At 52.6% G+C, this 22,598-nt stretch overlaps 9 protein-coding genes across 9 annotated transcripts; 6 read left to right on the top strand and 3 right to left on the bottom strand.

Annotated features, from left to right (window-relative positions):
- Positions 1-565: 565 nt before the first annotated feature.
- On the top strand, positions 566-2,565 carry AYO21_03567 (hypothetical protein; the record flags this gene model as incomplete). The annotated part of the gene is made up of 8 exons (XM_022653541.1): positions 566-946; positions 1,000-1,222; positions 1,270-1,477; positions 1,536-1,616; positions 1,667-1,851; positions 1,902-1,960; positions 2,016-2,180; positions 2,233-2,565. The coding sequence occupies 8 exons, from the start codon at positions 566-568 to the stop codon at positions 2,563-2,565; spliced, it is 1,635 nt and encodes a 544-aa protein (XP_022514065.1).
- A 1,029-nt stretch (positions 2,566-3,594) lies between these two features.
- AYO21_03568 (ornithine aminotransferase) lies at positions 3,595-5,102 on the top strand (the record flags this gene model as incomplete). Its single annotated transcript, XM_022653542.1, has 2 exons — positions 3,595-4,866; positions 4,917-5,102. 2 exons carry the CDS (start codon positions 3,595-3,597, stop codon positions 5,100-5,102), a joined length of 1,458 nt encoding a protein of 485 aa, XP_022514066.1.
- Positions 5,103-5,417: 315 nt separating this feature from the next.
- On the bottom strand, positions 5,418-6,172 carry AYO21_03569 (hypothetical protein; the record flags this gene model as incomplete). Its single annotated transcript, XM_022653543.1, has 2 exons — positions 5,418-5,998; positions 6,055-6,172. The coding sequence occupies 2 exons, from the start codon at positions 6,170-6,172 to the stop codon at positions 5,418-5,420; spliced, it is 699 nt and encodes a 232-aa protein (XP_022514067.1).
- A 3,059-nt stretch (positions 6,173-9,231) lies between these two features.
- On the bottom strand, positions 9,232-9,891 carry AYO21_03570 (hypothetical protein; the record flags this gene model as incomplete). Its single annotated transcript, XM_022653544.1, has 1 exon — positions 9,232-9,891. The coding sequence occupies one exon, from the start codon at positions 9,889-9,891 to the stop codon at positions 9,232-9,234; it is 660 nt and encodes a 219-aa protein (XP_022514068.1).
- Positions 9,892-11,332: 1,441 nt separating this feature from the next.
- AYO21_03571 (hypothetical protein) lies at positions 11,333-12,275 on the top strand (the record flags this gene model as incomplete). Its single annotated transcript, XM_022653545.1, has 3 exons — positions 11,333-11,619; positions 11,673-11,824; positions 11,884-12,275. The coding sequence occupies 3 exons, from the start codon at positions 11,333-11,335 to the stop codon at positions 12,273-12,275; spliced, it is 831 nt and encodes a 276-aa protein (XP_022514069.1).
- A 1,053-nt stretch (positions 12,276-13,328) lies between these two features.
- AYO21_03572 (hypothetical protein) lies at positions 13,329-15,508 on the top strand (the record flags this gene model as incomplete). Its single annotated transcript, XM_022653546.1, has 6 exons — positions 13,329-13,504; positions 13,566-13,737; positions 13,840-14,095; positions 14,160-15,083; positions 15,186-15,310; positions 15,431-15,508. The coding sequence occupies 6 exons, from the start codon at positions 13,329-13,331 to the stop codon at positions 15,506-15,508; spliced, it is 1,731 nt and encodes a 576-aa protein (XP_022514070.1).
- A 495-nt stretch (positions 15,509-16,003) lies between these two features.
- Positions 16,004-17,420, bottom strand: AYO21_03573 (hypothetical protein; the record flags this gene model as incomplete). The annotated part of the gene is made up of 2 exons (XM_022653547.1): positions 16,004-17,085; positions 17,138-17,420. The coding sequence occupies 2 exons, from the start codon at positions 17,418-17,420 to the stop codon at positions 16,004-16,006; spliced, it is 1,365 nt and encodes a 454-aa protein (XP_022514071.1).
- A 725-nt stretch (positions 17,421-18,145) lies between these two features.
- AYO21_03574 (hypothetical protein) lies at positions 18,146-20,173 on the top strand (the record flags this gene model as incomplete). The annotated part of the gene is made up of 8 exons (XM_022653548.1): positions 18,146-18,175; positions 18,226-18,597; positions 18,650-18,799; positions 18,854-19,349; positions 19,410-19,456; positions 19,524-19,663; positions 19,720-19,854; positions 19,918-20,173. The coding sequence occupies 8 exons, from the start codon at positions 18,146-18,148 to the stop codon at positions 20,171-20,173; spliced, it is 1,626 nt and encodes a 541-aa protein (XP_022514072.1).
- Positions 20,174-21,434: 1,261 nt separating this feature from the next.
- AYO21_03575 (hypothetical protein) lies at positions 21,435-21,800 on the top strand (the record flags this gene model as incomplete). The annotated part of the gene is made up of 1 exon (XM_022653549.1): positions 21,435-21,800. The coding sequence occupies one exon, from the start codon at positions 21,435-21,437 to the stop codon at positions 21,798-21,800; it is 366 nt and encodes a 121-aa protein (XP_022514073.1).
- Between the last annotated feature and the right edge of the window lie 798 nt (positions 21,801-22,598).

Here is a 22,598-nt window from a genome sequence, read left to right on the forward strand (position 1 = left end):
TCTTTCGACCTGGCACTGGCGCGCCTGTATCCCGTCGTTCACCTGCCATCAATGAGGCTGACCTTCCCCAAGGCTTCCGCCATCCCTGCGCTTTCCGCTGAGCTATGAGAGCGAGTGAGCTGCCATGTTCATTCTGATGACTATCCGAGTTCATCACGGCAAAATTTTTCATAGGACGCTCTTAGGTAACGACAAACAGGGAGATAAGAGTTGTAAGATTCCGAACACGGACGATCAAGCTGCCTTGCCGACGATGATGATTGGATGGGACGAAAGGCTACATGATATGCCCATTGCCCGATACTCCTGACCCGCTGCGGTTCTTCAGAATGGCACGCTTGTCTCAAAACGGAGTATTAGCCGCGACAGTCGAGGTGCCTCTGTACTCAAACCAGACCAGGTTATGCCAAAGAGGTGGGAGCGATAGTGAAAATGTGATTGCACTCCTATGCATACCGTTCTACCAGCGATGCCTTTTAACATGACCTCGCCCATTGCCTGCGTCCAGGACAGGTTCACATATCTTCTTTTCACACCTTAGTCTTTGCGAGAGCCACAGAGCAAAATGGCTGAGCCGCTTGCCAAAATGATCCACTCGAAACCCACAGGGCTTGAACCTGTACCAAGTCTTGAAATAGGTGCCATGGAGATTGTCGAGAACAACGTCACTGAGGCACAAGGGCATCAGGCTGAGATGCCGCGCTCCTTCTCGCGCCTGTCGTCCATTGCTGTCGGATTCGGGTACGATCGCATACCCCTTTGTGAACTTGGTCTGACGCACCACAGTATCACAAACAGTTGGATTGCCTATCTGAGCAGTTTCGCCATCTCCTTGAGCTATGGTGGCCGCCCAGTGGTCATCTTTGGTTGCTTGATAGCTACCTTCGTGCAAGGATTCATCACGCTGGGCCTTTCTGAGATTGCGTCGGCTTTCCCTTCGTCAGGCGTAAGCGGTCGTTGTCCCTGCCGCCCACACCGTTACTGATAGTTTCCGGACAGGGACAATATCATTTTGTATGGGTGTTGGCACCCCTGAAAACCAGGCGCTTTGCTGCGTTTGTTATTGGGTGGATGACCTTACTCGGATGGTGGATCATTGCTTGTTCTGGCGCTACTCTCTCTGCCGTTTCTATCATCGGCATGGTCAGTTTCTGGTACCCGGACCTGGTCCTGCATTCCTGGCAGACATGGTTAGTCTACGTCGGCGTCGTCTGCATGACAGGTAAGACACAGAAATGACGATGTGTGCGACATGGCTAATTCCACCAGCGGCACCGGTCGTTCTCTTTCCCAAGGCAGTGCCACGCATCGCTCAGTTCGTCCTCACCATGTCGATTGTCGGCTTTGTTATTTGTTTCACCATTGTTCTGGCGATGAAGAAACAAGTGGTTCCTGGCAGCACCGTGACAAAACTCAACCAAGGCACATCAGGATGGCCGGATGGTTTGGGATGGTTTCTCGGGATTTGTAACGCATTGTCAGTCAGCGCTCTTGTTCCCTTTCTGCGAAGTCACCAGTCTGTCTAACATCGGCAGATTTGCGTATGTCGGAACAGACAGCCCGATCCACATCGCAGAAGAGATGCACAGACCTGGAAGACAAATCCCGGAAGCTATGTGAGTGACGACCGTGATCCTGACGGACACAACGCTGAGCCATTTTGCAGGAATACCACGATTCTCATCGGATTCCTGACCACAATGCCGCTCATGGTTGCAATGATGTACACAGTGGCTGACACAGACGCCGTTGTCAATTCTGCTCTGCCCTCGCTCGAAGCCTTCTATCAAATTACAGGAAGTAAGGGGGTTTCCACGTTCATGTTGGCCTGGACCACCGTCATCTATACTGGTGAGTGATTTGTCCTGGAACAGTCAAGTTTATGACTGAATCGCGTCCAGTGTGTGTCGTGCCTCAGTGGGTTACATGTGGGCGCATGGCGTGGGCATTTTCTCGAGACGTAAGGAATGCGCTTCGTGTGACGAGGAATACTTGTATGCTGACTCAATGTCAAGAACGGGCTGCCATTCTCAGACTACTTCAAGCATCTCCACCCGAAGACCAAAGTCCCAGTGAGAGCCACCGTGCTCTCTGTGGTCTTCTGTTGGATTTATGGACTCTTATTCATCGCGTCCTCAGCAGCCTTCAACTCTATTATTACCTCAGCTGTGCTTTACCTGGTAAGGTTCAACTGGATCATGGGCAGAGACTCCCTCTTCTGACGAGCTATAGAACATCACCTATGTGGTCCCTCAGGCTATATTGCTCGCACGCGGGCGCTCGACCCTACCAAACCGGACTTTAAATCTCGGAAAGCTCGGCTTATTTTGCAACGTCTTTTCGCAAATTGCGGTCGTTTGCATCCTGGTTTTTACCTGTTTCCCCAGTTTCGACCCTGTCCAAATCTCCAGTATGAATTGGTCCAGTGTTGTTCTGGTCGGCCTGTTTGGCCTCATTATTGTACTATTCTTCGTCACAGGCAGGAACTTCCAAGGCCCAGAGATCGATATGGCGCTGATCAGCGCTGCAAATCAACAAGAGCGGGATCTCAGAAAGAGAAAATAAGATGGAGGAGTGGTGGGGGAAATTCAGAAATGCGGTGGACCTTAACACTCGTGTCCTTTTTGCTTTTATAGAACTAAGCAGGTAGTAGCTCGAGTTCACAAGTGCATTTAATGGGAATTTGACTTAATTATAGTCAAGTCTTCATTCACATAATTATCTAAATGATCTGTATTTCCTTTCTATTGTTGAGAAAAAGTCTCATTAGACTCTCCTATTAAGTATCGCCCTCGTACGTGATATCGGCAAAAAGTCCCGCGGCCTAAAGCTATAGGCGGGCCTGGCGTGCCCAGAGCCTTACTGTAAGAACAGCCTATGTAGGTGTTTAGATTCGCCCTTACAGTAGGCAAACAGCGGCCTGGGCAGGTCAAGCGAGGGATCGACCACGGGAAAATCTGCAGAAGCAGGAAAATCTTGTCACGTGGCTGCTCAGTGCAAGGCGGTACGGTCGGGTGAGTTTCCGGTCCTTTCTACGTGCTAGTGAGGAGTAAAGGCTTGACTGGGGGCACACATCCCGCGCTTAGCCGCAGTTGAGCTTACAGGGTCACGCAGGTAGCTTGGGCAGGCTTGGGTTAGCCCACTTGCCCTCGACAACCCCTCGCCTCTCGCCCACTGTGCCGCCACCTCTCGTGCCCTTGCATATCTCATTACGCTTCACAGACAACCACCCGTCGACCCTGTCCACTCGAAATCGCCCTCTGCCATTGCGGGTCAGACTCGTGAGCCGCTCCAGACGCTTAAGCTCCCACGGCTCCCCTCCACTCGGGATACACCTGCACTTAGGGGTATAGCAACAAGGCGAGTTCCATGTGGAAAATCTCTGCACATGACCTGACGTTGTGGACCTCATTGATCAAGGGTATTTAAATAATTTTGCCCCGGCATTCCTATGGGAGAGACGACGATTACTTCACTCCAGTTACACAAGATTGAGCCCACTTTCGACATTTCAGCATAACACGAAGGCGTTGTCCAATTAGCCCAACTTCGATTCGGAATATATCAAGAACCATAATCACCTCATCCTCTATAATGGCACCGTCGGCAACCAATGGCGATGGCGTCAACGGCATCACCAGGGTAAATGGGCAGACGACTGGCACTCAGTTGAAAGCGACGGCTCCGGCGTTCCACCCAGCTGGCACCCCCGATCGATCAAGGTACCATGCCTCGACTTCCGATGAAGCCATCCACACTGAGCATGAATACGCCGCTCACAACTACCACCCTCTACCAGTTGTCTTTGCTCGAGCGCTGGGAACCAGTGTATGGGATCCAGAGGGCCGACAATATCTGGATTTCCTTTCCGCCTATTCTGCCGTGAACCAGGGCCATTGCCACCCAGAACTCGTCAAAGCCTTGGTCGAACAAGCATCCACGCTCACCTTGAGCTCGAGGGCATTCTACAATGACGTATTTCCCCGCTTTGCAGAATTTGTCACCAAGTATTTCAACTTTGACATGGTTTTGCCAATGAACACCGGTGCTGAGGCCGTGGAAACAGCAGTCAAGATCGCCAGGAAATGGGGATATAAATCCAAAGGCATACCACATGACGAGGCAATCGTGCTCAGTGTGGGGGAAAATTTCCATGGACGGACGTTCTCTGCCATCTCCATGTCCACTGACCCTGAATCCCGCGACAACTATGGTCCCTACCTACCTGGCGTCGGTAGCATCTCTCCAGCCACGGGTAAAGTTATTCCATACAATGACATCCCGGCTGTCCGTGCCGCATTCGAATCCCACGGCGACAAGATTGCCGGGTTCCTCGTTGAACCGATCCAGGGGGAAGCCGGTATTGTGGTTCCTGACGACAGCTATCTGGCGGAGCTTCGCGCACTGTGCGATCAATATAACGTGCTGCTCATTTGCGACGAGATTCAAACAGGTATCGCGCGAACGGGGAAACTTCTTTGCCACGAATGGGCTGGAATAAAACCAGACCTTGTTCTGTTGGGTAAAGCCATCTCTGGCGGAATGTATCCCGTCTCCTGCGTCCTCGGCCGCAAAGACGTAATGCTCACCATCGAACCCGGTACACACGGGTCCACGTACGGCGGCAACCCGCTTGGTTGTGCCGTCGCGATCCGTGCCCTTGAGGTCGTCCGTGAAGAGAAGATGACTGAACGGGCAGAGAAGCTCGGACATGTTTTCCGCGATGGATTGAGGGACTTGAATTCGGATTTGATCAAAACAGTCAGGGGTAAGGGGCTGCTGAACGCGATTGTCATTGATGAGGAAAAGACAAACGGACACAGTGCGTGGGATCTGTGTATGTTGATGAAGGAGAAGGGATTATTGGTGAGTCTTCCAATTCTCTAGGTCATAGCAGTGCTAACTGTGCACAACAGGCAAAACCCACACACCAGAACATCATTCGTCTTGCTCCACCGCTAGTTATTACAGAAGATGAGATCAAGCGTGCTTTGGCCATCATTGCGGAGGCAGTGGTGGAACTTCCGAACTTAAAGGGAGAGAAAGAGAAGCAGGTCCTTCCAGAGGGTGAGAAGAATGTTCACATTGGTGTGGACAATTAAATTGGACCCCATTGATGGAGTGGACTCGCCGCATAAGAGGGGTATGAACCGCATTGAGGGTGCGATGTATCAAATACTAACGAGTCACGGAGTAATGACGCTTACTAGAGACATGCGACATGGGTCTGTGTTTGCAAAGAGGTGGCATTGACGGTCAGCTCTTTTCCAGCCAGGGGAATTTCATTTTTAGGTTGACAGGTCAATGGTCTTCCAGTTTTGAGTATTGCCGCATGGGTGCTTGGGATTGTTCAACCTTGTGTGAACAAAAAGGGGTACTTAGGACGAAAGTTTGAAGCTTGTTGGGCAAAGAGTCAGTCATGGATCAAAGCGTTGACCTGAATAGACCTGTACCCATTGCCCGACGCCACTCTCATCCATCGCGGATGGTTTGCTTGTCAAGCTACCAGATTGATTCCCTTGCTCATGTGGGCCCGCTGTCTCTTTTTCCCACTTGCCCTCTACAAAGATCTGACCGACGTACTTCAGGTCATCGGCAACTAGGCGCTTCTCCTGGTGTTCTCCTCGGGAGAGGCCGGTTGCTTGACCGCTGGGACGTTGAGATACAGCGAGGCCGGAGTCTACTGCATCGACTCTCGACACTGAGCCATCTGTTGACGATGGATTTGCGAGGATGGACCACGTTTTTCGTGTGCTGCTCGCTGGGCTTCTCTTGCGTGGGGTGACATGGTGGGCGAGGCCAGAACTCAGGCCGTTCCACGGCTGAACTTGGATGTCCTCGGCCATGAATCGTTGCATTGGCGAGAGGCCCGGCGGTGTCGTCTCTTTGACCGCGTCAAGTCTGGCTCGTGTGGTGTTCTGGAAAGTCAACCCCTCCATGGAGGTCGCGCTCCGTGTCGTCTTTGCGTTGCTCATGGGGTAGCTGGACATGGAGAGCACTGTGCAGGGTCAAGAAGAGGTCTCTCTGGCAGTGGAAGACGCTCGGATATCGCACTGGCGAAAGCATTCAATCCCTTTTTCTCATGTTTCCGCCGGTTTGATGGGTCAGGGAAGGCCCCTGTCTTATATGCTGCTTTCCCACCGTCGGTATATGGTACTCCGGTCATTCCCATTGCGCCCTGAAAATTCTCTGGCCCTCTCGCCTCGTGGTCGGGTATGCAGGGATACGACCAACGAAATGGCTTAGGATCAGACGTTCACACAAGGTGATTGCCAGTCTTTGGATATCGACAGCGGCCTCATCCATTCCATTGCTCTGCCGACCCTGGTCACATTCTATGGTGTGTATCGTCGGCCTCAGTGCAGGCGAGATGTCTGTCTGCGTCAACCGATGCATAACTCCACTAAACGCGCTCGGCGCCACTGACAGGGATAGTATTGAATTGTTGCACCAGCCGCGGCGAGCTGGGAAAACCCTTTCGCAAAAGTATTCTTTCTCAGTCCTTGGAGTTATTCCCTGTGGAAGATGGAGGAGGTCATTGCCCAATGTCCTAGGCCAGACTGGTCGGTAATTTCGCAATCCACCTATCTTTAGTAGAGAAGCCTGTCCTTCATAGTGGTCAGACACATCGCGACACTGGCACGTACTTTGATGTGCATACTTCAGCCTCATGTGGATTCAGATGCCGCACTTGTCGGATTTCATTGGTGGCCCCAACTAGCCCGATTGTCTGCCCTCGTTCTCATCCTTGACTCCGGCTCTTCAACCCACTGCATGAAGGTCCGGATGGACGATTGGATCTTGATGCTGGCCCATGCAGCGAAGGTGGGTCAGTTCACTGGTGAGATTCGAAGGATAAGAGGCGACGCTAGATTGATTGGTCTGGGTGAAAGGCCCCAGGAGATCTGGCTGGCATGGCTGGTCACAGATGGAGGTGTGATTAGGCTGTGCGCAGTGTCTCGACTTTGGGCGCAGCTGGTTTAAATCCCCCGCCTTCCCAAATGCTCATGGTGTCACCCGTTCTGCCCATTTCATCTTCAACCTCTTGAGTATTCGTCGACACTTGACGACACAAAGAATTTGTGAATCTTGGTCGTCAAACCCAGATTCAAAGGCATTCTAATCCCCTTTCTCGCATAGCCTGACCTTCCCGTACACCAGGAATTCTTCCAATCCACCAGGGTGACGGGCTTGTTCGGACACGCACAGTTGCGCGGAGACGTACAGTCTCCGCGCAACCGTCATCCACATCAGTCACTATGATTACCGAATAAATGATGATGTTCGCGAACCACGTCAGGAGCGCCATGCTCTTCAGGGCGATGCAGTGGAATCCCTCGGTGACGCCCCTTCGCCAGCAACCTTCACCTTTCTTTCGACACTATACACCCCTCGTCCCAACCCAGACCATGACAATGATGAATTCTCCAAGGTCTTCGAAGAGTTCATCGATCGGAAGTTCTGGGCCAACGATTTTTGCATGACTTGCCAAGGCACTCCTGGAATTTCCTGTCTTTGTGACCATCCTGATGCAGCACTGCTTGATCGCAACGACTCCCCGTCCTATTCCTGGAATGAACCCACAGCAACGCCCTCCTCCACCATGTCCCACAACGGAAACAGAGACGCCTCACCCTCCGCTTTACAAGTCCAGCCTAGCAAAAGCCGAAGGGACTCTCAAATTTCATCGACGCGTCGTCTCGGGCCCGCCGAGCTAGCAATGGATATCTCCTCCGGTCTGTCGTTACCCAAGCCCAAAAGAACTGAGGGTAGTCTACCAGTCATGCCGCCAGTGCCCCTGAGTATACCCTCGATTTTCAGATGTCCGCATTGCAATCAATGCTATGGCTCGAGCACACTTCAGGCTCGACGTTTCCGGTGAGCATGAAAATCCTCCAACAATGACGCTTTCGTCTCTGATGGACTGCAGGGAACATGTTGAAAAACACAAGACCCAGAGACGTAACTTTCAAGGCTGTGGGGTCTTCCTGAAGAACGATGCACGGACACTCGAACGCCATCTGAGGACAGCTCATGCCGCTCCATCACGGGTCCAAGACACATTCAGATGTGCGTGCGGGAAGTGGTACAGACGGAAGGACCATCTCATACGACACCGTAAGACGTGTCACAGCAGTCGCTAAAGTCTGGCAAGGAAGTGGCGGGTGTAGAATATTGGAAACGGATCTTGGAGTCATTCGAGTGTTTGGGCACGCACCGCCCTGAAGAGCATGTGGTTCGCGAACATCATCATTTCTTCTTTGCTTCTTTCTGCGAATGTCTCTGGCAATATTGTGTTCGTATTTGGAGCCTGGATTTACGCCCTGCTTACGTCTCGGCATTACTTTCTCTGTTTCTCTATATAGCATTGATTGTCTGGCAAGGCGTGGGATGATACTCCTTGAAGGTACTATGGGTCGTCACATCTCGGAAAATGTCAACTTTTGCGGAAACGATGACCGTGAATATTTCAGGGAAACGTTTCAGGCGCGATATTCATAGTCTCTCGCCACTACTGGACGTCTCCATAGACTCCAGATTGACCAGGCCTTGGTTTGAGGCAAGGCCTTTGTAACACAAACAACTTTCCGGCGGCCTCAAATATCCAGGCAATATCCCGAAACCCCAAGAATCAACAACACATATCGTCTCGAATCCCGCACGACTGAAGTCGAACTTGAACATCGGCATCCTCTCCACCCAGTGATCCTCGCCCGTGACCTCTTTGAGCAGTTCGCAAATCGTACACTTTCTGGATTTCCACAAATAGAGGAATAAGATCAGCTATGGAATGACGCCCATCCCTCAGCAACAGGTATCTGTGAGAAACGCTACCGTTCGGGTCCGTCCAGAAGGACGAATAGGTCAGGCAGGCTCCGCCATACCTGCATCCCTCACAGACACGGCCAAGGGGGTTCGCTGGTCGTTCATCTCCTTGTTTGCCACCATCCACAATCTCGACAGCCGGCTCCAATAACAGCAGCTGGACCGGAACTTTTCGTGGTAGAAAATTCGCTGTGAGTGGGGGTACAGGCGGTTTACGGAGTCGGCGCCGGTACCTTTGGATCTTCCTCCACCGAGCCTTTCCTGCTTGTTTCCTGTTTTCTGCCTTGTCTTGTTGGCCGATGTCGCCATCGGAAGACGCTTCGGCTCCTTTGAACAAATCTCCAAAAGGAGTCGGTGATGCATCTCCCATTCTTCCAACGTGGTTGTCATTATGTGCCTCGTCATTCACCGGGTGATCGTCTTCATCGAGCATGGGCTTGACCCGACTGTCGTCACGGTCGACTCTGGAAAGGTGCCGTTGGTGCAGTTCCCGTCATGCAGGAGATCAGTGTCGGTCAGGCAACCTTGACCCCTCAGCCCGCTGGCCGAACTGACACTAGCTGTCTCAATTCCTGTGGAAAGGGTGTCACTTTCCGGGTCCAGCTGCAAGGAGATAACACCACCGGGTCCTGATCTTTTCGCCTCTATGGCTCGTTGCCGGGATGCAATGCCACTGCCGACAACCTCTGGCTCGTTACAGTGGCGGACCACCCACATCACGCCATGCTCTTCAATCGCACATATAAAGGACGACGACGCTTTCAGCCTCTTGAAATGCTTCTGTCGGTGTCTACGCAACTTTGACGTACAGTCCCTGAAGTCGATGGCCTTGGCCACGTATTCCTTGTCGCTGGAACCGAGGGCCGCGAGCAGGTACAGATCTCCGTGGCTCTCGCTTCCGATGAACCTGACAATCTGGTATTTGGGACCGAGGCGAACGTTCTCGAATGAATTGTTTGGACTCTGCGACGCATGATCCGAGTCTTGGTCGAACACTCTTGATGCAGAGGTGAAGTCGGATCCCGTCCGCCGCGAGGCTGAAGCCCCTTTTGACACTTCCATCATCTTCGCAATTGCGATGGCGCACAGCTCGGCTATATCAATGACAACGACAAGAGAGTCAGAGAAACCCCACGATTACTCACAATGCGATGAATGCTCTATGGGGTTGCCGTGGTCTGTATCAGGCTGAGGCGCTCCGACTTTGTGCTAAATTGGGGCCACCAATCAAATGAATGAATGAATGACTCGCTCGACGGGCAACCATCAGTCATGATCAGCCAACCGTCTGCAGCCTTACTTCTCAGTATAGCCATGCAGCAATTCGGATATACATTCTACGTCGCAGCTTGTTGCCAGAGAGGTCACAAGGAAACCGTTGCTTGACAAGTCCTCGTCTCCCTCCGACCAGCACGGATAGAGGTCTCTCCGTCGAGACGTTCATCTTCGCCCACGCCGCTACGCCGTTCCTATTCGCCCAGCTCTAGAGTTTCGTGACCTACCTGTGCTGTTGAATGAGCATACGGGAGTCCCGCGTGTCGTCGAGAGTCCTCCATTCGATATCTCTGTCGAGTGCCCGGGCAGATCAAATCCGTCGCCATCGTCTGTCAGAACGGATAGACAATCAATCCTGTACGGCTCTTGGCAGGGCTATTCTCCTCACCCGCGAGACAAGACAAAAGGATGGATGAAAGTTAAAAACTCCCAGCCCCCAAAGTGCTGGGGAAAGTTGCCAGATATACCTACAGTAATGCCATGGTCGACTGAGCCTTGGGTTGGTTGAGATCGGTTCGAACCGAGCCTAGGACGGAGGTCTCTTCCTAGCCAGGTATGAACAAGACGTCATTTCACCACCTGTATCATCTACAAGTCACTCAAATTACTTGGAGTAAGAAAGGAAATCAAGGAACCCAGTTATGGGTGAGCAGAGGCCGCTTTAGCTTTTGACTGAGCACTCCTTGGACAAGAGACCGGGCCGTGGGGGCCAGTGAAAAAAGCCGAGATGAGCCGCGGGTCTAGGTATGTACTTGGAATCTATCAGACTCGTGGCCTGATTGCCACGACCACTGGACCGGACTCTGGCGGGCGACCCTTTTGGCAATGCGACCTCTCCAACCTCCTACCAAAGCTTGTTCCATCCTGGTGCTTTTCGATGACAAAATTGGTCCGTTCACTGAAGCGAACCTCCTTCTAGGGGGGTGTGCTGGTCGCGTTATTGCTACAATGGGCGATGGTTTAACGTGTCTTTCTGTGGGCGGCTCGCTGGTTGGTACTGCAAATGCGTTGCATAGAGAAAGGCCACATCGGCGTCGAAGATTGGGTCAACCAGGCTCTTGACCACAGGATCTCTTCCACCAATGAGTGTGCGAATGATTTTCACGTTCCAGATCCATCAAGATTTATTGCACAGATGTCTTGTTTCTAGTGGAAAGCTTCAACGGAAATCAAAAAGAGATTGTCACGACGGAAATACTGCCAAGCTGGAATTGGCAGAGTCCTGGCTGCCATGGAGGACGGGACGATTCTGGGCCCACGATCACACCAGAAGGAACATGGGTCAACTCGACGTTTAGGGCAGACCACATTCGCTGCAACCTCAGCATTCCAGAACAAAGCGCAGAGTTCTAGGCTCATGACAACTTCCAAGGATTCTGAACATGCGCGATGCGAGGTCGGGAGTCTTAGCGACGACCTGGAGTTACTCCTGGACTTCCTTGGCCCTGGCTGGTTGACGCCCGTCGCAGAGCTCGTCGATTGTTTTGAGATTGCCGTGGCCCAGGGAATTTCCTCCAAGTCAATGTTCATGGCAGAATCTCAGCTTCTTTCCTGATCGAAATTCGAAACAGCGAGATGAGAAAACGTGGACCGTCCTCGTCAGAGATATGGCATCGAACTGCAAACGTCGACTCCCAACGACTGATATACTTCCCAAAATCTCAATTGCTGACGAGCAACGGAACCCCCAGCCGGTCACGCTTGGAGTTGCCACACTGGGTTTGTATCAAATTGACGATTCTCCAAAGGATCCGGACAACAATGTCTAACCAGCTTGAGTAGGGGCTTTGGGGCAGTCACCGTCACACCCGCTGACACTGAGATCAAACTACGACTGCATCAAGCAAGGGCAGGCGGCTCAACTTGGTCTCCATTACCGAACAGATCTCACGGCAGCAGCAAACTCCATGCGCAACTCTCACAAGAGAGCTGAAAAGAACCGTAGAGATCGTCTAGCGCTCGCGATGCAAGAGCTTGTCATGCTACTTCCACAAAAGTCCTCGACCTCAAACTCGTCGGGCAATCAACGTGGTGGTAAAGCCGAGACCGTCGAGATCGCCGTGCAATACATCAAACAGTTACAGGAAGAAGTCAATGCCTTGAAGCGCCTTGCTCTGTCACCTTCGATATCGAGGACCTGTCTTCATGATAACACCACAGCACAAGATCAATAAAAAGGTGTTTGCCACTGCTGCTGGATCATGTTGTCAGATGTTGCCCCTCGGCTGCGAGCTCATAAACGTCAAAATGTGGCATTCGTGACTGAAAGTCCATAGAAAACAGCAGGTGACTGACAAACTCACCATCATACCACGAGGCGGAAGAGTATTTTACAGACTACCACAGACGGGGTTCGCACATCATTGCCCATGCTTCAAGTGCTGTGATTTGAGCAAGTCAGAGTGGTCTCCTTGTCCAAATCATCAAGAGGTGGCTTGGTTGGTCAAGCGTGCTTGGAAATAACCGGGACTCGGCAGCATAGCTTGACTCCAGACCGATCCTAGTCGCTACTCGATGACGAGATTCTTTCAACGTGCCGACGACATTCAAAGGCGACTGGCTCTCGTATTTGAATCGAGATTATCCTGTCCGGACACAAGAGTCGAATTTTACGGCCCAAAAACCATCATTGTATCCGATTGAGGGGGGAGACTTCCCGCCCAGCATAACGAAGGCTTGGAAGCAGAGAAATTCGCCAGGCTTGTGCTCGGCAAGCTGGGTTGTCTGCGCACATCTGATATCAGGGGACGTCTACTTTTCTCAGATTAACCCATTTTTATATCCGCACGTTGGGCACGTTCTGGACATGGGGCTTACAATTGGCTCTCAACGAGGCCATTCCAAGGCTTTGCCAAGAGCCCTGTTCCGCCCCACCATCTTCTTGGCGGCGGGATTCCTTGGCATTTACACCTCCATCAGAATTCCAGAGAGGCTACTCCTTCCCACGGGCACCGCGACGCTTGCTTGTTAGGTATCTATACGACTCCCAGCGTGGCCTTATCCCCTTGGCACTGTGGTCCAGAGGGACCTTGGCGAATAAAATGCGGGCTCTCAAGGGTCAGTCATTGTTACCTTGTGGTAGCTTTCTTCTGCTGCGACGAGCAGATCTCTATGTGAGTTCAATGATAAAAAGACTGACACTCCGCCCTTTCCTCGCTCTCTTTCGACTCCCACAAACTACGACACCGCCGAATTCGACCTCGGAGAGAAACAGGTTCTAGAACAGGATGGTTCTCCACCAGTTCGACTACATTTTTGCCATTGGCACCATCTTTGCTTTCCTCGACGCGTGGAACATTGGTGCCAACGATGTCGCCAACTCGTTTGCGACGTCGGTGTCGTCCCGATCCCTGACTTACCTCCAAGCTATGGCCATTGCCTCAGTCATGGAGTTTGCTGGCAGGTACGGAAGATCCTGGAATGCTTCCCCACGCTGGATATCGGGAACTTATACGTGATAACAGTGTCGCCGTCGGAGCCCGCGTGGCAGACACCATCCGAACCAAGATTGTTGACCCAGACTTGTTCGAGGGCACCCCCACCATGCTCATGTTGGGCATGACGTGCGCCGTCATCGGCTCATCCGTCTACCTCACGATTGCGACTAAGCTTGGTTTGCCTGTTTCGACGACTCATGTAAGCTTCGTTCGCTTCCGCTCTACGTTACTCCGTGTACCACTTCCATCCGATGCTCTGTTCAGGGGAGCTGGCTAACGCTTTGATCTACCGAGACAATAGTCAATCATGGGTGGTGTTATTGGCATGGGTATTGCCTCTGTTGGCGCGAGCGATATCACCTGGTGGGGTGGAGATGTCAACTCGGGAGTTGTTTCGGTCTTTTTGGCCTGGATCATCGCCCCTTTCTGCTCTGGGGCTTTTGCGGCCATCACTTTCCTCATCACCAAATATGTGGTCATGCTCCGCCAGAATCCTCTCATGAAGGCGCTGGTTTCAATCCCCATCTACTTTGGTATCACGTCCGGCCTCATCACCAGTGAGTCTTCCTGGGGACGGTACGGCTTCGGAACCTTGCATGTTCTGACCTTGATCCTTTCTAGTGCTTATCGTCTGGAAGGGCGGTTCCACGCGTATCCATCTCAGTAACCCCGAGACTATCGGTGTAATCTTCGGGGTTGGTGCTGCGGTCGCCCTGTTGGTCGCCGTGTTTTTCTGCCCCTGGCTCTATCGGGTCTTGCTCAAGGACGACTGGGAGCTCCAATGGTACCACGTTTTCCTAGGACCCCTTCTCCTCCGGCGACCGGACCCCGCCCCGGCGCCAGAGGGATACCAGGCTGTCAGGGATTACTACCGCGGACACAAGACCATGGACGAGTTGAAGGCGTACCGCGAGGCACAAGCCCACGCTCATCCCAAAGACGAAGAACAACTGGTCCACGGTTCGGAGAAGGGTGTGCCCGTCAGCGAGAACGGCAAAGCCTCTTCGGAGGAGAGCCACGTCCCCGAAAAGAACCCAGACATGCCCCAGATCATCGGCCCCCGACCCGAAGGAGCTGCCTTTTCTCCCGCCGTCCTGTTCTGGCAATTCAAGCGCGTCTTCTTCCGCGGCGTGGAGCAAGACATCATCGCCCAGCAGAAGAAGGCCAGCATCCTCAGCGGCGACATCGAGGCCACCCACGCCTACGTCGAGCACTACGACAACAAGGCCGAGTACCTCTATTCGTTCCTGCAGGTGCTGACCGCCTCGGCCGCCTCCTTCACCCACGGCGCCAACGACGTCTCCAACGCCATCGGACCCTACAGCACCATCTACCAGATCTGGCGGACCAACGAGCTGGGCAGCAAGGTCCCCGTGCCGTACTGGATCCTGGTCTTTGGCGGTGCGGCTATCGTCATCGGTCTGTGGACCTATGGGTACAACATCATGCGAAACCTGGGTAACCGCATCACCCTGCACTCTCCGTCGCGCGGGTTCTGCATGGAACTGGGCGCCGCCGTCACCGTCATCATGGCCACCCGACTGAGTACGTGCCCCTACTACCCTTTCTCTCCTATCCATTCCTCCTAGCCTTTTCACTCGTCTACATTCTTGGCTCAAAGGCTAACTCTTTTCCCCTCACACACAGAACTCCCCGTCTCCACCACCCAGTGCATCACCGGCGCCACCGTCGGCGTCGGCCTCTGCGCCGGAACCTGGCGAACCATCAACTGGCGCATGGTCCTCTGGATCTACGGCGGTTGGGTCATTACCGTACGTCCCCCCCTCCGTCCCCCCTTTCTTTTTCTTTGTGGGAGAAAGGGAAAATCCCTCCACCCGCAATGCTCCTTGGATAGTCGACATGTACTAACTAACAATCTTATGTGTCCTTAGTTGCCCCTCACCGGTATCATCTCGGGTTGTCTGATGGGCATCATCATCAACGCTCCTCGGTGGGGGTTGACGGTGTAAACGGACCGTCGGGTCTGGCTTGTTGGCTGGCTAGCTGGCTTGCTTGTAAGGCCTGGGTGGATCGTACGTTCACACGCGGACTGTTGTATGTATCGTGCATCCTATGTCGTGTGGAACTCAACACCTGTTTCGTCCGAGACTCACGGGCATGCGTCACAAGTCACTGCCACAACGAAATGGATCATATACGGACTTCTTGACTTGGTTTCAGTCTCAGTCCTTTGTCGTCGAACCGTCCTTGCGCTTGTGCTCGTGCGTGTGTGTTTGGTTGGAGCGAAAGAAGGGAATTTCATTCAATTATTGATGCTGTGTTTCTTTAATTAGAGGGTAGATATATACATTGACATTTACACATACATATATATATACACTATATATCTATATGTGTGTGTCTCTGTATGTATAAAAAAGCCCTGAATGTGCTACAATGTGTCTATTCATTTGGTATATATGCGAATAATCTAGAGCGAGCAAGCGACATCACCGGATGATTACCTATCCATCCGGAGGCGCCGTGAACCAGAGGAGCTCGCAAAAGCACTCTGCGGGGACGGAGCGACCGTGCACTACCCGACAGCGCATTGGGTCTGCATCGATCTTCAATTCCGCATCTAGTCCCCATCCGGAGTGTATATGGCGGTCAACCATCTCGGGCATCTCCAGCGACGTGAAAAGAAGTCTCTCGGCATTATCCTGCACTGGGGGCGCCAGTCGGTGAAACGCCGCCAACATGCGTACGATCCCGATCCAGACCTGGGCGTACCTCTCGCCAATCGAGGCCGAGACACTCAGCCGGACCAGGAACCACATCAGGTGGACAGGCGATATCGACGCGTCGTCGCGGGCTTCTTCGAGGTGCTGGCTGATGGCGTCGATGCACGAATCAGTCGCCGGGTCAAAATCTCCGTGCTGCATGAGTGCCGATGTGAGGAACAAAATGACTGCTAGACGGCAATTGCGTTCTGTTGGATGCTCCGAGGTTGGTGTCTGAAGCAGCCTCTTCATGGTCGAGGCTTGAAACGCCTTGATCCTCCTCAAGTCGGTCAAGCGATCCATCTCTGCCTCGGAGGTGGGTAAAAGATCCACCAGGGCTTTCTGACGACTTCGAAGCAGGTCATTGAGGTCCCTAAGTCCGGCCTCTAGATCTGGGGCGAAGTCGAACCCCGTCAGAGGTCCGGGCAGGGCAACGAAGGTCCAGACGAGCTTTGTGAACATGAGATAGTCGCCCACAAATGAAGACAGGCCACCGTGTAACGATATCATCTCCCTGAACGCCAGCCAGTGTGAGGCACCGTCAGCCCCTTCCATACACTTGAGACTGCCGAGAAGGGCCGTGCCCAGAATGACACCCGTGGTGGGAGTGTGGAGGTTGGACCTGACGCTTCGCAGGAGCTGGTTCTCGTATTCCAACGGAGCTTGTATCCCCTGCAGGGCTGACCGATGAGTTGCGGCATCGAACAACATGGCCCGGAAAGACACCTCGTCACGGGAGTAGAGCTGGAACAGGTCTCTCACGGCATTTGCGTCGCCCATGTGTTTCCAGCGTGCTCGGTACAGCTCCGGCATCACAGTGGTATCTGGACGGATTTAACACCGAGTCCCGAGGTATAAGTAGGACTCAGGACTTACAGTGATGAAAGAGACATCTGTCCGAGGCCGTTTGGAGAAGATGGAGAGGGAGATGGACGGTCGGTGGACAGGCAGCCCTGAGCGCGACATCGACCGGCCATTTGAACTGGTCGAAGCGCAGATCTGTGTGGGAGACGGCGAGGTTTGAGAGATGGACCTTTCTGTGCTGACGCTTCATCCGGTGCAACTCCCTTGCGAGATGAGCCCTGGACTTGTGGCGCTTCTCGGGGTCATTTTCGTCGACAAAGTGGAAGCGTGGAAGCGGCTTCTTCTCTGCGGCCATCAGGAGAGAGGATGTTGTAAGAGACGGACAGAAGTGCCACGGGGAGCACAGACATGTGTGTGCTTAACCACCGCCATTATGTATGTAGGACTTGTAGTCAGCAGGATGAAGTCTAGAAGCCTCGGATGCATGAAATGGCAAGATGCTGACTGATGTTTCCATCTCACGGCATCTAACTGCGGGTTCGGCGCAATTAGTGCACGTGACCTCACTTCACCCCACTCCATTTGGCTGTTAGGTGTTGCTGCTTTATAAGAGAAGGAGAACGGATCTGCTTTTATCTGTCAAAGTGCTGCTGACTAATGTTGTTTGTAGACTGCCGTCTTGGGACTTGCGCGAGTATCCACCCAGTACTGACTATTCCCAGCAAACGAGTGAGTGCTTGAGATATGTACTGGCCATGACACAGCGACACACTACTTACATTACGTTGGGCGCAGGTGGGTCGAGAGGTTCGGGGAATCATGTTGTACTCCAAGTTACTCAAGTGTCCGGCGATTGCCCGATAAAGTACGACGTACGAGGTACAAGGAGATGTCCTACACTTGGTAGCCTGGTCACGCAGTTTAGCACTTACTTTTATATACGAGATAGTATTATACTGCTTCTGGATATCCAAGTACTTTGGTAGTATTCTGCTCCCTTTCAGTTCCTGTTAACTTGCCTGTTGAACTGGCTATACTAGTACTTAGTAGTACTATATTTTGTTCCTACCTGCTAGCACCATGACAGCGACGTGGCAGGAGACGGCAGCGGTGGGCAGACACCCGCATATGAAATGTAGACCTGCTGACTTGCGGGCAAGGCCTACCAAGCAGCGCTCAAGGCCAAAATCCCGCCTGAATGGCTCCTCCCCCAGGATTTCTTGTCCGGCGGGAAGCCACGCAACATCATGCCGTTATTCAAGACATGTGGTGTCCTCACGTCCCACGAACTCGACATCACCGAGGTCGAAGACGCCGTGACGCTTTTGGAGAAACTCCACTCGAGGACGTGGTCGGCCGTCGAGGTGACGGTGGCTTTTTGCAAGCGCGCGGCGGTCGCCCAGCAACTAATCAACTGTCTGATGGACATTGACTTTTCAGGAGCCATTCAACGAGCCAAGGAACTGGATGAACACCTAGCCACCAAAGGGGAATTGGTCGGTCCGTTGCATGGGATGCCTGTGAGTTTGAAGGTAAGGCGATGAAGAAACACTTGATGGTAGGCACCTAATATGCTCTTGGTAGGACCTCACCCACGTCAAGGGCATGAAGTACACATTGGGCATGGTGGCGTTGGCCGACGAGGTCTCGGGCCATGATGCTGTTGTGGTCCAAACCCTGCGTGCGGCTGGTGCAGTCATCTATTGTAAGACGACCATGCCTCAGACTGGAATGGTAGGTTTAAACTTGAAGTTGTTAATGAACACCCGATTCACTGGTATCCGTCAGGCTCTGGAAACCACGACAAACCTCTACGGGCGCACACTGAACCCTTTCAACACTGACCTCGTGTCTGGCGGCTCTTCTGGCGGCGAAGGAGCCCTCAATGGCTGCTTGGGAGCCCCGATTGGCGTGGCCACAGACATTGGAGGCTCCATTCGTGCACCAGCCTCGTTCAATGGCCTCTATGGTATCCGACCAACCTCCCGACGATTCAGTTATCTTGGGAACGCCCCCTTCACCGGTCAGACAGCCATTCTGTCAAGCATTGGGCCCGTGGGACGGAGTCTTCGAGACATTGAGATGATGTTGCGCGTATGGAATAACCACGAGCCATGGCTTTATGACCCCGTGGTCATGACAAAGAAATGGGCGACCGACGTCCCTGTCCCAGCGAAGGCAACGATAGGCGTTATGTTTTGGGACGAGGTTGTCATGCCACACCCTCCTGTCCAGCGGGCTTTAAAGATGGCCGTGGACAAGCTTAATCAGGCAGGACATGAAGGTGGGACTGGATTTTTCTCGTTTCCCAATTTGTCTCAAGCTGACACTCATTTTCCCGCAGTCATTGAGTTCAAACCATACAAGCACAAAGACGCCTGGGATCTGGCTGTAAGGCATATACATCTCATTTGTCAAAACGTCAATGCCACAGCTGACCTCTCCATCCCACGTTTAGTTCAAGCAATACTATCCCACGGGAGGCAAAGAGATCAAAGCCACACTAGCTCGGGCGGGAGAAGAGCCCATCCCTTCAGTGGCCAAGTTTCTGGCACGAGCCCGCCAGCTGACGGTTGAAGAGTTGTTGCAATGTGCCACGTAATGCTCCTCCACACTTGTCAATCAAAACAGTAATCAACTAAACCTCAATGCAGGGAGCAACGACAATACCAAATAGAGTATCTCAATCACTGGAGAGCGACTTCGAGCCAGACATCCACCGGAAAACCGATCGACGCTCTCCTCACACCGTCAATGGCTTCGGCGTCGTTTCCCCACGATTACTTACCGTGAGATCTCCTTTCCCTCTTACTTAGAATTACGTGTATTATTCTAACTCAATTGTCACCCAGGTGGTGGGGTTATCTCGCGCAATGGAACCTCCTCGACTACCCCTCGGTCATCCTGCCCGTGTCGCACGTCCAACTTAGCGATGTAAAAGACACCACCTACCAGCCCGTCAACGAGTTGGACCAGGAGACCTATGATCTTTACGACCCTGCCCTGTTCGAGGGTGCCCCGATCTCCCTTCAACTTGTCGGCAGGAGTCTATGTGAAGAAGAGCTGTTGGCTGTGGCAATGGCAGTAGACCGTGCGATAAAGGCTTAGATTGAAAGGCGTTCACGAGGCTGAGGCCTCTCTGAATGAATACAAGTATGAAGGATAAACACTACATGGTGAAAGAGAAAGAGAAAGCCATCGCGAGCGAGACTTACAGTTGTATACAGTACAGTAAAGATACTACTACATTCCAATGATGATATCACTTCCTACATGCGTTCCGAAAAGTCATATTTCATTATTCCGCTCTGCAGAAGATCACTAGGATGATCTGTTGTCCCCCGGGTGTGGTTGATGGCCGGCAGGAACAGCAGGAATTTTGTTCCCAGCAATGCCTTGTAAAGCATAGCGACAATCGACATCACCAGTGAGTGACAAATCTGTAGCCAGCTGGTCAAGTAGGCCTGTCTCAGACGTCTTATGAGGGTTGTCCCTTCCATTGAAACGCATCACCGAAATCGCCCAAAACGGAAATGCCCAAAACAGCACCAGACGGACCCACGTGATAGATGCCTTGTTATCATTACTATATAGTACTACGGTAGGAAGAGCAGTGCTTTTCTTTGACTATTTCAAGGCTTGCGAGGACTGTAAGTACATTCACGCGGTAGCGCTTTAATCTTTTCGCTTCTGTTTCCCCCACCCTCGCGTCAAAAAAAGAGTACTAGAAGCAGGAATATCCGATAGCAATGCTTCTGGAAATAATGCCCCGTACTGTCCCTGCTACGGAAGCCTGTCTGTACATATGTATACATTCATAGGAAAGGAGTTGTAAAGACCCAATCCAAAACTTTTGTGGGTGACCAGGTTCCCTGGGAAGAGTACCCCTGCGGGATACAAAGCTGGACGATGTATATACGCTAACTACCATGTCCATAGACAGATGGAAGCCATTAGCCAGGCTGTCTTCAGCTTGCTGTACTCGGTACACCGACAGACTCTCATTACATGAGCCATGAGCAGGCAGGCTCATCTCGTCCATCCAGCACCTCTGGTACTGAGTAACAATATGATGTGCTGTAGCATCAGTATTGACATTAGTAGTTTAGACAGACAAACAAACTCGTGAGACAGTCTCAAGAGCAAATGGGCCCACTCACTTGGGACTGAATCACGTGATTCCAACAAACGCTACAAATGGTGCAAACTCTCAATCGGTTCATCCTCGGACATTAACCTCAAGTCTCCAAGCTCCAGCAGCATAATAATATCCAAAGAGCATCCCATTCTTCCTATATGGACACCACCCCCCGGCACCTTTTGTCACAGTGACGGTTTTTTTCCGTGCCCCAGCTCCAAAATAACCAGCATGAAGTCTCTCCGACGGCCACTGGCCTTCGTGCGGCCAGTCCCGCTCCTCCTCCCTAGAGCTTCACTGCGCACCTTCAGCGCCGCCCGCCGGCACGCGCAGCCTCAGCGTCCCTCGAGCACGACGAGCTCCGCACCAGAGCGACCCGTCAACTTCTACAGCACGCACGGCCGCGCGTTCTTCAAAGCCATCACCCTGGCGTTCCTGACGTACCAGATCGCGTATTGGGCCTGGTTGACCGTGGAGACCGAGTACCTCAAGGACGAGAAGAACCGGGAGATCAGGTCGCTCGAGCAGGAAGTGAGGTTGTTGGATGAGGGCCGGAAGGCGCACAGGCCTGATTCCTCTTCAGGATCATCTGGATAAGGATAGAGAAAAGGAAGGAATAATAAAAGTGAACATGAGGGATCTGTACGAGGGCGGGTAGTTGGGACAGGATGGAGAGTGCATACACCGTCGATTGAGTCCCTTGTCAAACGGGATAGTGGGCGCGCGACTTCGACGAGAGTACTAGGGTTGCCGAGTCGTTCTCCGCATCTGAAGCTGCCAGTTCGCTCCAGAACCCTCAGAGGTTTGGAGCGCAGGCGTCAGGATGATTTGTCAGAGGTCTCTCTGGATTGATCCGGAAATGCGTGTTCGGACGGCAAGTCCTGCTGTCCAACAACTTGAAGCCCAGGGTCGCTAGCATGCTTGTGGATCATATCTTCGTCCTGGTCACAGCTCGCTGGCTGAAACAAATATTCGCCAGATGCAAGAATCACGACGGGGGAACTCGTACCATCCCACCCATGTGGAACCTGTGTCCCAGACCCGGTCATCCTCTCAAGATTGACCCATGGACGACAATGTCAAGGAACGAGAAAACTCACTCACTACTTGTCGCCACCGTGGACATGAACCTAGAGCGCAGCTCATTCCAAGAAAGTGCAGAGCTTGCAGAGGGATGGAAGCTGATCCAGACCGGGCTCTGTGTTTCCCAGCGAAAGGAACCCTCGATCAACAAACAGGACACGAAGCAGGAGACAGGAATGGACGTTTGCCACACGGTCAAAGATCACTAGGCATGCCTGCTGGGCACCGCATTGATCAGTCTCATACGGGCCAGATCGAGAACCCGGCAAAGGAAACGCATCCCATCCCAACTAAGCAAAACCAAACAACCAA

Source organism: Fonsecaea monophora, assembly GCF_001642475.1.
Source record: "Fonsecaea monophora strain CBS 269.37 chromosome Unknown Scaff18, whole genome shotgun sequence".
NCBI lineage: Eukaryota > Fungi > Ascomycota > Eurotiomycetes > Chaetothyriales > Herpotrichiellaceae > Fonsecaea > Fonsecaea monophora.